General features: G+C 40.3%; 1 protein-coding gene across 2 annotated transcripts in view; it reads left to right on the top strand.

Moving 5' to 3' along the window:
* Positions 1-13,259, top strand: part of trip4 (thyroid hormone receptor interactor 4) — a 74,315-nt gene that overhangs the window by 33,509 nt on the left and 27,547 nt on the right. The window contains exon 11 of one of the 2 annotated variants that reach the window (XM_036963516.1): positions 6,673-6,775. The exons of the other annotated variant lie outside the window; for it this stretch is intronic. Coding sequence (XP_036819411.1) covers positions 6,673-6,775 — 103 coding nt within the window. The remainder of the gene's footprint in view (positions 1-6,672; positions 6,776-13,259) is intronic. 2 annotated transcript variants of the gene reach the window in all.

Below are 13,259 nucleotides of genomic sequence, written 5' to 3'. Positions count from 1 at the left end.
TGGGACACGTTGTTGAGTCTAAAAACACTGTGGGTGTTGTGAGGCCGTCCTGTTTTCTTGCCGCTCGAGGCCCACCACAGGAGGTGAAGTCATAAACAGGGCTGGGAAAATGGGACTTCGCTATGCGAGGCAACTGGTGTAAATCTTCCTGTGCAAACACATGACTTCATTACACCTGTCATCACTAAAGCTAAATTGCTAATGTGTCTCTTGCTAGCTCTTCACTGAGGCTCTCTGCGATTTGAATCGTCATGTTTGTGGAGCCCTGAGGTAAAATAAATAAACCATGATGCTCCGACCCACTTGTCAAACTGCAGGAGCTTTAAAGTCCCAGTGCAGTCAAAAAATAAATGAAATGTTCTTGTGTTTTATATAGTTGTCCACACGGAGTTGGGATATTACTGTAACATTTTGAAAATGATGATAATGTGCTTTTAGTGTAAGCGGTTTGAAAAGACCGCCTAAAATGTCAGCCTGTTTATGTGGGCTGGCGTTTTGGCCTGACTGGTGACATCACCAGGCAGTAAATGAGTTAATAGACCAATACGAGAGTTCCAGACCTCTCTGCCAATAACAGCTAGTTTTCACTTTCCCCCTCCCCTCTCAAAACACTGACAGACAGTTCTAGATAAATTATTGCTTGAGCAATCTTTGCTAAGAAGTTATTTCTGCTTCATTTTGACAATTTTAATTGAAAACGATCACAGTAAGGTACTTAATTGTTACCCAGAATTGATTTGATATTGAGATAAAACAACTGCATTGGACCTTTTAAAAGCTTTAATCTTTCATTAAAACGATAACAAAGTGGTTTTGTTAAAAAGCTGAGGGATGGGAGAAATGTAACATTGGAGAAACAAACATTGGAGGTCATATGTTGGGTTCTGATGGGGTGTGACAGTTGAACTAAGCTCATGAGACATAAGTTATGTTCTTAAAAACAATTGTATAAAATGTGTATATAGCATTAATGTATAAGTCAAAAAATGTATGTAGCAACTAATTATTTTACATATACGTTTTCGTAATTTATCAAACACTCTTATCCACAGCGACTGACAGTTAGTGCATTCATATTAAGATAGCTAGGTGAGACAACCACATCACAGTCGTAGTAAGTACATTTGTCGTAAATAAAGAGATTATCAGCAAAGTCAGAGCTAGTAGGATAAGTAATTGCAATGTTGTTTTTTTGGGGGGGGTAATTAAGGTACTGAAGAGGGAGGGTTTCAGATGTTTTCAGAAGATTGGCTAGGAGGCTGCTGTCCTAGCATCAGGAGGAAACTGGTTCCACCAATGGGGTGCCAGGACAGAGAAGACCTTTGATTGGGCTGAACGGGAGCTGTTTCAGTTCAGCAGTTAAAGAGGACAATGTTAGCTTTCATTATCAATTGTGTCATAGTTACAACTCGAAACCAAGTCTTGCGTGCGCTAGCTAGCTACTCCATTTATGTTAGCGCTAACAGTCAGTCTGCCAGGAGAGACTATGTAATAAGTCCTTTTATAATTATCCACATAAAACAGTCTTTGTTCTTCAGATACACTTAAATCAACACCAGAGGTCCCAGTATGGCTATATTGGAAAGAAAAGTCCTCATGTTTAGCCTGGGCATGTAGCTGTGTTTTAGCAGTCGAGCGGACTGACACAATGGAATAATTGAAGACCCTCCTTGCCGGCTCAGAGCTCCTAATAAACAGATGTCTTTCCTCGGCTTGAGGATATTAATAATGTAAAAAAAAATGAGTCAGTGTTGGACACTCTTAGATAATTAATGTGCACTCTCCTACTTGACACCGGTTGATTCTGTGGCTGAAGGACAGTCTGTAATACAGCAGTTTCATATTGATTTGGATTACTTTCTCATAATGTTCTTGTGGTGGAAATGAAGATGTTCAGCCATTCAACATAAATGTGTTGTTATGCTACTGAAGGAGTGTTGTCAGCTTCTTGGCAATTTCAGACTTGTTTGGGTGCTTCCTGTTACTAAAGCAAATGGTTTATAAAGATGGAATCCTTAAAGTGGTCAGTCACGTTGTTCTTCAGGATGTCTGCCTTCTACAAATACCTTTACTAGTTTTACCACCGTTCCTTGACTTTGTAATTTGTTCAGAAACATTAAATGTAACACATTTTAAAAGATTTCCTAGGAGCAGTCTGAATAAACGGCTACAAAGCTACAATCAGCTGGATGAGAATGAATGGGTGGAACAAGAATGACTATATTGAAGCTCAATGATCTGAAAAGCCACCCTCCACCACTATCATTTATTTTAGCTTGAAGTGGGTTTACAGTGAAGACACAGGTCACATGACCCATCAACGGGACTCAGACCAGTACATCTGTTTCTTTACTCTCAGTGTGAAACCAGCCTTGACAAAGCCTTAGTATTTTGGGTTTTTCACCCACTCTCTCTTTTTTTCTGTCTTTGTCTCTCTCTGTTTCTCTCTTTCTATCTTTCTCTTCTGATTTCTCTGCCTCTTCTCTCTGTCTCTATCCATCTCTGTCTCTCCCTGTCTTCCCACCCTCCCTCTTTTTCCCACCCTTTGTTAAAAGCCTCCTCCACAGCTCCCTGCTCCTGTGGCTCAGTAGCTCCCTGCCAATGAAGGCCTTTTTATTGGGCTGAGATTGAGTGCAGCCAAGCGGGGCCCGACCAGGCAGGGCCAAAGCCACAGCCACACAGGCCCATTACCACCACCGCTGCTGCGCAGCGCCTGGCCTCAGAGAGAGAGAGAGGAGATTGCTTGTCTCTGCCTCCCCTAATTGCCAACAGCAGCTGAAAAGGACCAGGGAGAGTGAGAGGGGGGAGGCAGAGCAAACAGTATTGGCTTGTTCACCAGTCATAGACCAGCAGCATGGACCCATACAGCTTATAGGGCTCTTGCTGTTCTGTTGGAAGCCCAGAGCTGTGTTTTTCTTGTAGTTTTGGGCCGTGCAGGGTGGAGTTCACCCTACTTGTTGATCTGATGTCACGTTAGCAGTTTACCTACTTGTGATTGAGGTTTGTGTTTGACGGGGGTGAACTGATCCTAGATCTGTGCTGAGGGCCAACTTCTATCCCGTGTCTTTGTGAGGGGACAGAGGTGGGCGCAGCCTTTGAGGGGCCTTGGTGCACTTTCTCTGCCCCTTGAATGATCCTGTAATATCCTCCTCACCTAGCCAACATCCCCGTCCTGCAGAGTATGTCTCTGGTCTCCAATGGACTCTGTGAATTTCATATTATTACAGGCGCTTATTGTTGCAGCCCGCTGGCAATATCCCAGCAAATTGAAAAGAATGGGCCGTTTATTAACTTGGCTGAGGCGGATGGCGAGGCTGCAAGCCATTTTTTTCCTTTCCTTTTTTCCCCACTGTGTTTATAGGGGGTTGTTTTCATTCAAGGGCCTCTCTTTTCTGAAATGTCTGTACTGTAGGGAAGGTGGCTAACCCACCACTCACCACCTGGGAAACTATTATTAAAGAGCTGCAGTACGTTGAGCCGCGGGAATCCTTAGCAGACTGAAGACTCTCAAAGAAGAGCTAGCTAGTTCACTGTGTCCTCTCCTTGAACACCCAAAAACACTATTTTAATGAGGGTATCGTTGCAAAACTAAAAGAAGGTGCCTGTAACATTGCTGAGAGAGTTGCCATTGTCAGTGAAACCATAGCAACATTGGCAGCAGTCAAACCTGCCGGTGCCCGCTTGCTAACGATTTGGAAATTCTCCAAACTTTTGGAAGAGTTGCACATTTTGGACACATCTTCCCAGTGTTTGTGACTGTGAGAGAATTAGCACAAAACTAGCAATTGAACACTTGAGCCAGTTTGAGGTCCAATCTGCCCTCATATTTTCATCAAGTCTAAGACATTTGCATGATTTAAGACAGAAGATTTCGAGAACCTAGACTCAAAACTCAATATTTGTTTTATATACTTTCTTTGTTGGGATGCAGTTTAATTTAAAACATTAGGGCAAACTGTACAAATGTGGCTCTTAATTAAAAATGTTAAGCTTTTAATGATGTCAAACCTTCAGTGTGTACAAGGCCTACGTTATCAGAGAGGTTTTGGAATATGGAACAATGAAGGCTTTTATGGAGTCAGAGTTGTATCCCTTTGTTAGCGTGTGTATTTTGACCTCATTAGATCATGCCTGATGCATTTGGAGTGTTTGAGTGAGCCACGGCACTGCTACGGCCCAATGTTTCATGCCTTTTTGATTAGCATGGTATGGAAACAATTAGACTCGGGGAGGGGAGGCAAAGCCGGCTCGATTCAACAGCTTTAAATGCTAATTGGCTAATGGAGGATGAAAGAGCGGGCGACCGGCTGTGTTTTTGACATGAGCTCACTCAGACGCTGGATTCAGCTACTCTCAATTCATCTGGATTTAGACGGACCACCACAACCACCATTTTGTTTTCCTTTCAAAACCTGGAAAAATACTACTACTGCCATCTCAAAGCTGAATGTGCTTACACACTCCCAAGTTAGCTTTAAGTGAGAATATTCAAGCACGCATCACAGCAGGTGAAAACACATGTAAGGGAAGCGTTTGATGTCTTCTGTAATGGACTGGCTGCACCAGTCTTGTAAATACACCTCCCCCATACCCAAGTGGAACAAGGAGGCCTCTCTTCCTCCAGACTGACGTTCATAATTACCGTAGTGGGATGCTTGCTTTAGGATATGGGCTATTTCCCCTGACTGAGATGATAGAAGAGGGATAGCTATGCAGTATGATATAGGACTTCCATCTTTTCTGTTGACAACCCCTGTGTTCGCTAACCCCCGTAACCACTCGGAATGTTGCAAAATTGGTGAGAGATTTATAGCGCTACTCTCCCAATTTAGCAGAGAAGCACTCAAAGGTTGAACCTCACACTTCGCTACCGGAGTGTCATTCAGAGTCGGACTGCAAAACACCATTACTAGTGTGTTTCTATCGGGTTCTACAACAAGCCGCCACTGTGGAATCCCTGTTGAGCTTCAGAGGGTGTTCAATGATGTTTCATCACATGTGGTTATTACGGTCAGTTCAGCGTTGACTGGGAAGTGTAATAAGCAGCCCCATCACCTCTCCCAGTTTGTCAGGAACCACACAAACTGTCTGTCTTGTCGATTCTCCTAAAAGCCCTGGATTAGTCACAACCTTCAGTGCTGCTCTTAAGAGAGACAGAGGGGGTGTAGAGGAAAGAAGCGAGCCGTCATGAAAAGCCGCCGCTTCCTGATTTCGCAGAGATGCAATCACGGCACTATCTGATAGACGTGCTGGAGGAAATTGGATGAGCTGAGAGCTGCTCCACCTGGACAGATTGGAAAGATGACTCCTTTGTCATGAAAGTGTCAGTCAATTCCCCCTACTGTCACCTGAACAACCAATCAGAGGGAGGGAGAGATGTTTCTTCTTTCCAGGGCTCCATGCTTTGCAGTGGGAGTGTTAATTAACAACAAAAAATGTTTTATTGTCAAATACACCTGACAGGTGCAGTGAAATGTGTTGTTTTACAGGGTCTTCCATAGTAGTATGGCGCACCTGGAGCAAATTAGGTTTAAGTACCTTGCTCAAGGGCACACCGGCAGACGTTTTACCCTGTCGGCTCGGGTTTTCGATTCAGCAACCTTTCGGTTTCTGGCCCAACGCTCTAACTGTTAGGCTACCAGCCACCCTATCTATGTATCAACAGTACTGTCTGGAGCTAGGGCCTGAAAGAGATGTCATATTGTGTAAATAATAAAGCTGTCACAGTAGAGAGATGATTACAGCTGTAATAACAAGCTACAACATGATGATACCAATTTGGTAACACTTCATTTTAAGGGTCCATAGTAAACCATTTGTAAGGCATTTACAGTTTGCTCACCATTTATTAATCATTACTCCCACATGTGTAAATGTTAGTAAGCTAGTTATTCAGACATGAATATATATTTCCTTTTAACGTCCTGTCTTGTGTGCTTGTTTTTGACCAGGTACTGCTGGAATGGCTACCAATAACATGGCCTTCGTTTTGTGAGAAATTACACTGGTCACTCAAAACATTTATGACGTATTTTTTTTAAAGTATTAATAGGACTCAGTTTAGATTAGGGACTGCAAAAATAATTTACTAATGATTAGTAAATGGTTTAATAATGTGGGAGTAATGATTAATACATGGTGAACACACACTTTATAAATGCCTTCTAAATGGTTTATTATGGAACCTTATAATATAGTAATATACCAATGATTTCATTTCCCCCACATCCAGCCCCTCCCTCTTTTTTCTACCACTGTGTCTTTATAAAATCATGTTTTGTAGAACAGATGAAGATGTATGTAGAATGATGATGATGTATGTAGAATGATGATGTCATGTTGCGTAACCCCTCTGATGATTGTGGTGTCTCAGTGTCGTGTTTGTTTCATAATGTATAACGAGTTATAAGGTGTTACGCCACCCTTTCCACAGGGATGTAGAGATTCCATGTAAACATGCTTCAATTAAAAACGGAGAACCCTTTATTCCAGGTTATATTGCTTTCATGTCTATGGTATTACTCTGATAATAACAGGTTCTATCTACCTGTAGGTTCTCTGTCCTTCCTGACCAGGATGTATCAGTCTAACAGCAATGAAGGTTCCCAGTGTCACCACTCCTGTCTGTCCTTAGGAAAAGCAGTGCTCTGACTGTTTCTGTGTTTCCTGCAGTTTCCTCAGACCTGCGAGGAGTCTGGCTCTCCGTTCGTCTTCGTCTGCACCAACCCTCAGGAGCTGCTGGTGAAATTCCCCATGAAAGGGAAACATAAGATCTGTAAGTGCTGCGTCTTTCTGTGTCGCAGAGTAGATCCCAACGAGTTTGGTTGAGCTTTCTGTGTTGCAGAGTAGATCCCAACGAGTTTGGTTGAGCTTTCTGTGTCGCAGAGTAGATCCCAACGAGTCTGGTTGAGCTTTCTGTGTTGCAGAGTAGATCCCAACGAGTCTGGTTGAGCTTTCTGTGTCGCAGAGTAGTAGATCCCAACGAGTCTGGTTGAGCTTTCTGTGTCGCAGAGTAGATCCCAACGAGTCTGGTTGAGCTTTCTGTGTCGCAGAGTAGTAGATCCCAACGAGTCTGGTTGAGCTTTCTGTGTCGCAGAGTAGTAGATCCCAACGAGTTTGGTTGAGCTTTCTGTGTCGCAGAGTAGTAGATCCCAACGAGTTTGGTTGAGCTTTCTGTGTCGCAAAGTAGTAGATCCCAACGAGTTTGGTTGAGCTTTCTGTGTCGCAGAGTAGTAGATCCCAACGAGTCTGGTTGAGCTTTCTGTGTCGCAGAGTAGTAGATCCCAACGAGTCTGGTTGAGCTTTCTGTGTCGCAGAGTAGATCCCAACGAGTTTGGTTGAGCTTTCTGTGTTGCAGAGTAGATCCCAATGAGTTTCGTTGAGCTTTCTGTGTCGCAGAGTAGATCCCAACGAGTTTGGTTGAGATTTCTGTGTCGCAGAGTAGATCCCAACAAGTTTGGTTGAACTTTCTGTGTCGCAGAGTAGATCCCAACGAGTTTGGTTGAGATTTCTGTGTCGCAGAGCAGATCCTAACTTGTTTGGTTGACCTTTCTGTGTCGCAGAGTAGATCCCAACAAGTTTGGTTGAGATTGCTGTGTCGCAGAGTAGATCCCAACGAGTTTGGTTGAGATGTCTGTGTCGCAGAGTGGATCCCAACGAGTTTGGTTGAGATTTCTGTGTCACAGAGTAGATCCTATTAGGTTTGGTTGAACTTTCTGTGTCGCAGAGTAGATCCCAACGAGTTTGGTTGACCTTTCTGTGTCGCAGAGTAGATCCCAACGAGTTTGGTTGAGATTTCTGTGTCGCAGAGTAGATCCCAACGAGTCTGGTAGAGCTTTCTGTGTCGCAGAGTAGATCCCAACGAGTATGGTTGAGCTTTCTGTGGGGGAACACAATTCTCACACAAGCGCTGCATCTACACACACACACACACACACACACACACACACACACACACACACTGTATACACACAAACAAACATAGGTCTTGTGCAAAAATGAACATGTTTTGCAAAAGATTTTTAAAAATATTAATGCGCTCACAAAGTCTCTCAAAGAGCAATCTGTAAAGACAAGATGTTGATGTCAGGTTGCCCAGGGGATGTGGGAGACTGTAGCTACTGTAGTGTCAGTGTTGTTAATGTATGGTGTGATTTCTAATAGGTCAGAGCACATTCCCCCGCTGTAGCTGGGGATGTACCTGCAAGCTCTTTTGTTCATTTTTGACAAACTCCTGAGACATGAAGGGTTGTTTATGTCCCCCTCTCCCGTCTCCGATCCTTTAAGATGGATGGCGGGTCTTTGGGAGATTCAAGGTAAAATACTAGCACTGCCCTTGATCAGTAAGGGAGGATTTCAGTTGTATTGTGAAGGGGTGAATTCAAGCAACAGCCCAGAGGGTTAAGTTGCTTGTGCTCATAAAAAACAACAATAGGTATATCATCTGAGGAAACCATTTAGTCATCATTCTGTATTTGCTAACTGGTTCCACTCCCATTGATTTGCATGGAGTTATGCTAATGCTAAGCTGTGAGCTAATGCTAAGCTGTGAGCTAACTGCGCTAACCCAAATCTTAGATCCCTAACGTTGAGTCCATAGACCACTAAGTCTAGGCATCCATTCTAAACAGTAACATGTATATTTTGAATGCAATATCCCTTTAATACATTGAATAATGCCTTATTACCTTTATATTGAGTGTAACCTATAAGATATCCAACTAGTCCCCAGACAGTTAATTTCTAGCACACTATTGGACCTGTCATCTCCTCTTTATATCCAGCTAGTATTTCACCCTCTATTACTCTGCAGCCTCTGAAGGCTCAGAACCATCTCCAGGGAGACCACCTGTGAACCCCACACAAGTGCTGGTGGGTGGGGGGGTGGTGTCTGTGTGTTTCTGTGAGTCAAACGGGGGAACCTGCTGTTAGAAGCTGGCCGAGTATTTAGAGGGTTAGCTGCTAGAGCCAAGCAGACATTCTGTATCTATTCACAGTGTCTCTCTCTGTCACTCTCTGTTTCTGTGTCTCTCTCCCTCGCTCTCTCAATTTAATTACATTTCAATTCTCTGTCTCTCTCCCTCTCTCAATTTAATTCAATTTCAATTCTCTCTCTCTCTCTCTCTCTCTCTCTCTCTCTCTCTCTCTCTCTCTCTCTCTCTCACTCTTTTGTTCTTGTCTTCCGCCTGGGTTGCCTCCCTAACACACAGGGTCAGGGGGCTACTGCCGCCACTCTCGTTCAGGGAGGCCCAGTGGGACTGTTCTTCAGCCCTCCACTGTGTTAGATAGGAAATGACCTCTTCTCTTGTCCAGCTAGCTGCCTCAGACCTGACAGGGCAGCAGAGCGGTGGAAGGATTAGACAGGAAAGGACCTCTTCTCTTGTCCAGCTAGCTGTCTCAGACCTGACAGGGCAGCAGAGCGGTGGAAGGATTAGACAGGAAAAGACCTCTTCTCTTGTCCAGCTAGCTGCCTCAGACCTGACAGGGCAGCAGAGCGGTGGAAGGATTAGACAGGAAAGGACCTCTTCTCTTGTCCAGCTAGCTGCCTCAGACCTGACAGGGCAGCAGAGCGGTGGAAGGATTAGACAGGAAAGGACCTCTTCTCTTGTCCAGCTAGCTGCCTCAGACCTGACAGGGCAGCAGAGCGGTGGAAGGATTAGACAGGAAAAGACCTCTTCTCTTGTCCAGCTAGCTGCCTCAGACCTGACAGGGCAGCAGAGCGGTGGAAGGATTAGACAGGAAAGGACCTCTTCTCTTGTCCAGCTAGCTGCCTCAGACCTGACAGGGCAGCAGAGCGGTGGAAGGATTAGACAGGAAAAGACCTCTTCTCTTGTCCAGCTAGCTGCCTCAGACCTGACAGGGCAGCAGAGCGGTGGAAGGATTAGACAGGAAAGGACCTCTTCTCTTGTTCAGCTAGCTGCCTCAGACCTGACAGGGCAGCAGAGCGGTGGAAGGATTAGACAGGAAAGGACCTCTTCTATTGTCCAGCTAGCTGCCTCAGACCTGACAGGGCAGCAGAGCGGTGGAAGGATTAGACAGGAAAGGACCTCTTCTCTTGTCCAGCTAGCTGCCTCAGACCTGACAGGGCAGCAGAGCGGTGGAAGGATTAGACAGGAAAGGACCTCTTCTCTTGTTCAGCTAGCTGCCTCAGACCTGACAGGGCAGCAGAGCGGTGGAAGGATTAGACAGTGTTGACACTTTACTTAAAGGTCTGCTGACTTAAAGGTCTGCTAGTAAACTGCTTATGAACGTTGACTTATTTAGAAACAATTTACTGTTAAACTATTTACTATTAAACTATTCACTATTAAACGATTCACTGTTAAACTATTTACTATTAAACTATTCACTATTAAACTATTCACTATTAAACTATTTACTATTAAACTATTCACTATTAAACTATTCACTATTAAACTATTCACTATTAAACTATTCACTATTAAACTATTCACTATTAAACTATTCACTATTAAACTATTCACTATTAAACTATTCACTATTAAACTATTCACTATTAAACTATTAAACTATTCACTATTAAACTATTAAACTATTCACTATTAAACTATTCACTATTGAAAACTATTCACTATTGAAAACTATTCACTATTGAAAACTATTCACTATTGAAAACTATTCACTATTGAAAACTATTCACTATTAAACTATTCACTATTGAAAACTATTCACTATTAAACTATTCACTATTAAACTATTTACTATTAAACTATTCACTATTAAACTATTCACTATTAAACTATTAAACTATTCACTATTAAACTATTCACTATTAAACTATTAAACTATTCACTATTAAACTATTAAACTATTCACTATTAAACTATTAAACTATTCACTATTAAACTATTCACTATTAAACTATTAAACTATTCACTATTAAACTATTCACTATTGAAAACTATTCACTATTAAACTATTCACTATTAAACTATTAAACTATTCACTATTAAACTATTAAACTATTCACTATTAAACTATTAAACTATTCACTATTAAACTATTCACTATTAAACTATTAAACTATTCACTATTAAACTATTAAACTATTCACTATTAAACTATTCACTATTAAACTATTAAACTATTAAACTATTAAACTATTAAACTATTAAACTATTCACTATTAAACTATTCACTATTAAACTATTCACTATTAAACTATTCACTATTAAACTATTCACTATTAAACTATTAAACTATTCACTATTAAACTATTCACTATTAAACTATTAAACTATTAAACTATTAAACTATTCACTATTAAACTATTCACTATTAAACTATTAAACTATTAAACTATTCACTATTGAACTATTCACTATTAAACTATTAAACTATTAAACTATTAAACTATTAAACTATTCACTATTAAACTATTAAACTATTAAACTATTAAACTATTCACTATTAAACTATTAAACTATTCACTATTAAACTATTCACTATTAAACTATTCACTATTAAACTATTCACTATTAAACTATTAAACTATTAAACTATTAAACTATTCACTATTAAACTATTAAACTATTAAACTATTAAACTATTCACTATTAAACTATTAAACTATTCACTATTCACTATTAAACTATTCACTATTAAACTATTCACTATTAAACTATTAAACTATTAAACTATTAAACTATTCACTATTAAACTATTAAACTATTAAACTATTAAACTATTAAACTATTAAACTATTCACTATTAAACTATTAAACTATTCACTATTAAACTATTCACTATTAAACTATTCACTATTAAACTATTCACTATTAAACTATTAAACTATTAAACTATTAAACTATTAAACTATTCACTATTAAACTATTAAACTATTCACTATTAAACTATTCACTATTAAACTATTCACTATTAAACTATTCACTATTAAACTATTAAACTATTCACTATTAAACTATTCACTATTAAACTATTCACTATTAAACTATTCACTATTAAACTATTAACTAATGAAAACTATTTGCTATTAAACTATTAACTAATGAAAACTATTCACTATTAAACTATTCACTATTAAACTATTTACTATTAAACTATTTACTATTAAACTATTCACTATTAAACTATTAAACTATTCACTATTAAACTATTCACTATTAAACTATTCACTATTAAACTATTTAGTATAGAAACCTATTTCCTATTAAACTATTCACTATTAAACTATTCACTATTAAACTATTTAGTATAGAAACCTATTTCCTATTAAACTATTTCCTATTAAACTATTCACTATTAAACTATTTCCTATTCACTATTAAACTATTTAGTATAGAAACCTATTTACTGTTAAACTATTCACTAATAGTTTACTATTATGACTACTATTTTATGACTAAACTATTTAGCTTTATAATGACACCCTGTCCACTAAGCAGTATTGCATTCAATGCTGGTACCCATGGAGAGAGGAGAGGTGTTGTGGTAAATATGGGATATAGGAACCAAGAGAGACGGGTCATTAGACTGGTCATTAGGGAGAGACTTGTTGTTAAACTGGTCATTAGGGAGAGACTGGTTATTAGAGTGGTCATTAGGGAGAGACTGGTTATTAGAGTGGTCATTAAGGAGAGACTGGTTATTAGAGTAGTCATTAGGGAGAGACTGGTTGTTAAACTGGTCATTAGGGAGAGACTGGTTATTAGAGTGGTCATTAGGGAGAGACTGGTTATTAGAGTGGTCATTAGGGAGAGACTGGTTATTAGAGTGGTCATTAGGGAGAGACTGGTTATTAGAGTGGTCATTAGGGAGAGACTAGTTATTAGAGTGGTCATTAGGCAGAGACTGGTTATTAGAGTGGTCATTAGGGAGATACTGGTTATTAGAGTGGTCATTAGGGAGAGACTGGTTGTTAAACTGGTCATTAGGGAGAGACTGGAAATTACACTGGTTATTAGGCAGAGACTGGAAGTTACACTGGTCATTAGACTGGTCATTAGACTGGTTATTAGGGAGAGACTCGAAATTACCCTGGTCATTAGACTGGTTATTAGGGAGAGACTCGAAATTACCCTGGTCATTAGACTGGTCATTATGGAGAGACTGGTCATTATGGGTCCTGCAGAGTAGTGACATTCAGAAGGGGAGAATGATGTGAATTCTTCATTGAGGTGTGGGTGGATGTTCAATGTAATGTACACTGGATAGAGCCCATTGTGGTGTGGGTGACTGTGCATGCGTGTGTGTGCATAGATCAATGTGTTTGTGTGTGT

This window comes from Oncorhynchus mykiss, chromosome 26 (genome assembly GCF_013265735.2).
Source record: "Oncorhynchus mykiss isolate Arlee chromosome 26, USDA_OmykA_1.1, whole genome shotgun sequence".
Taxonomy (NCBI): Eukaryota; Metazoa; Chordata; class Actinopteri; order Salmoniformes; family Salmonidae; genus Oncorhynchus; species Oncorhynchus mykiss.
The sequence above is the reverse complement of the archived record's forward strand: the minus strand, read 5'-3'. Positions and strand labels throughout refer to the sequence as shown.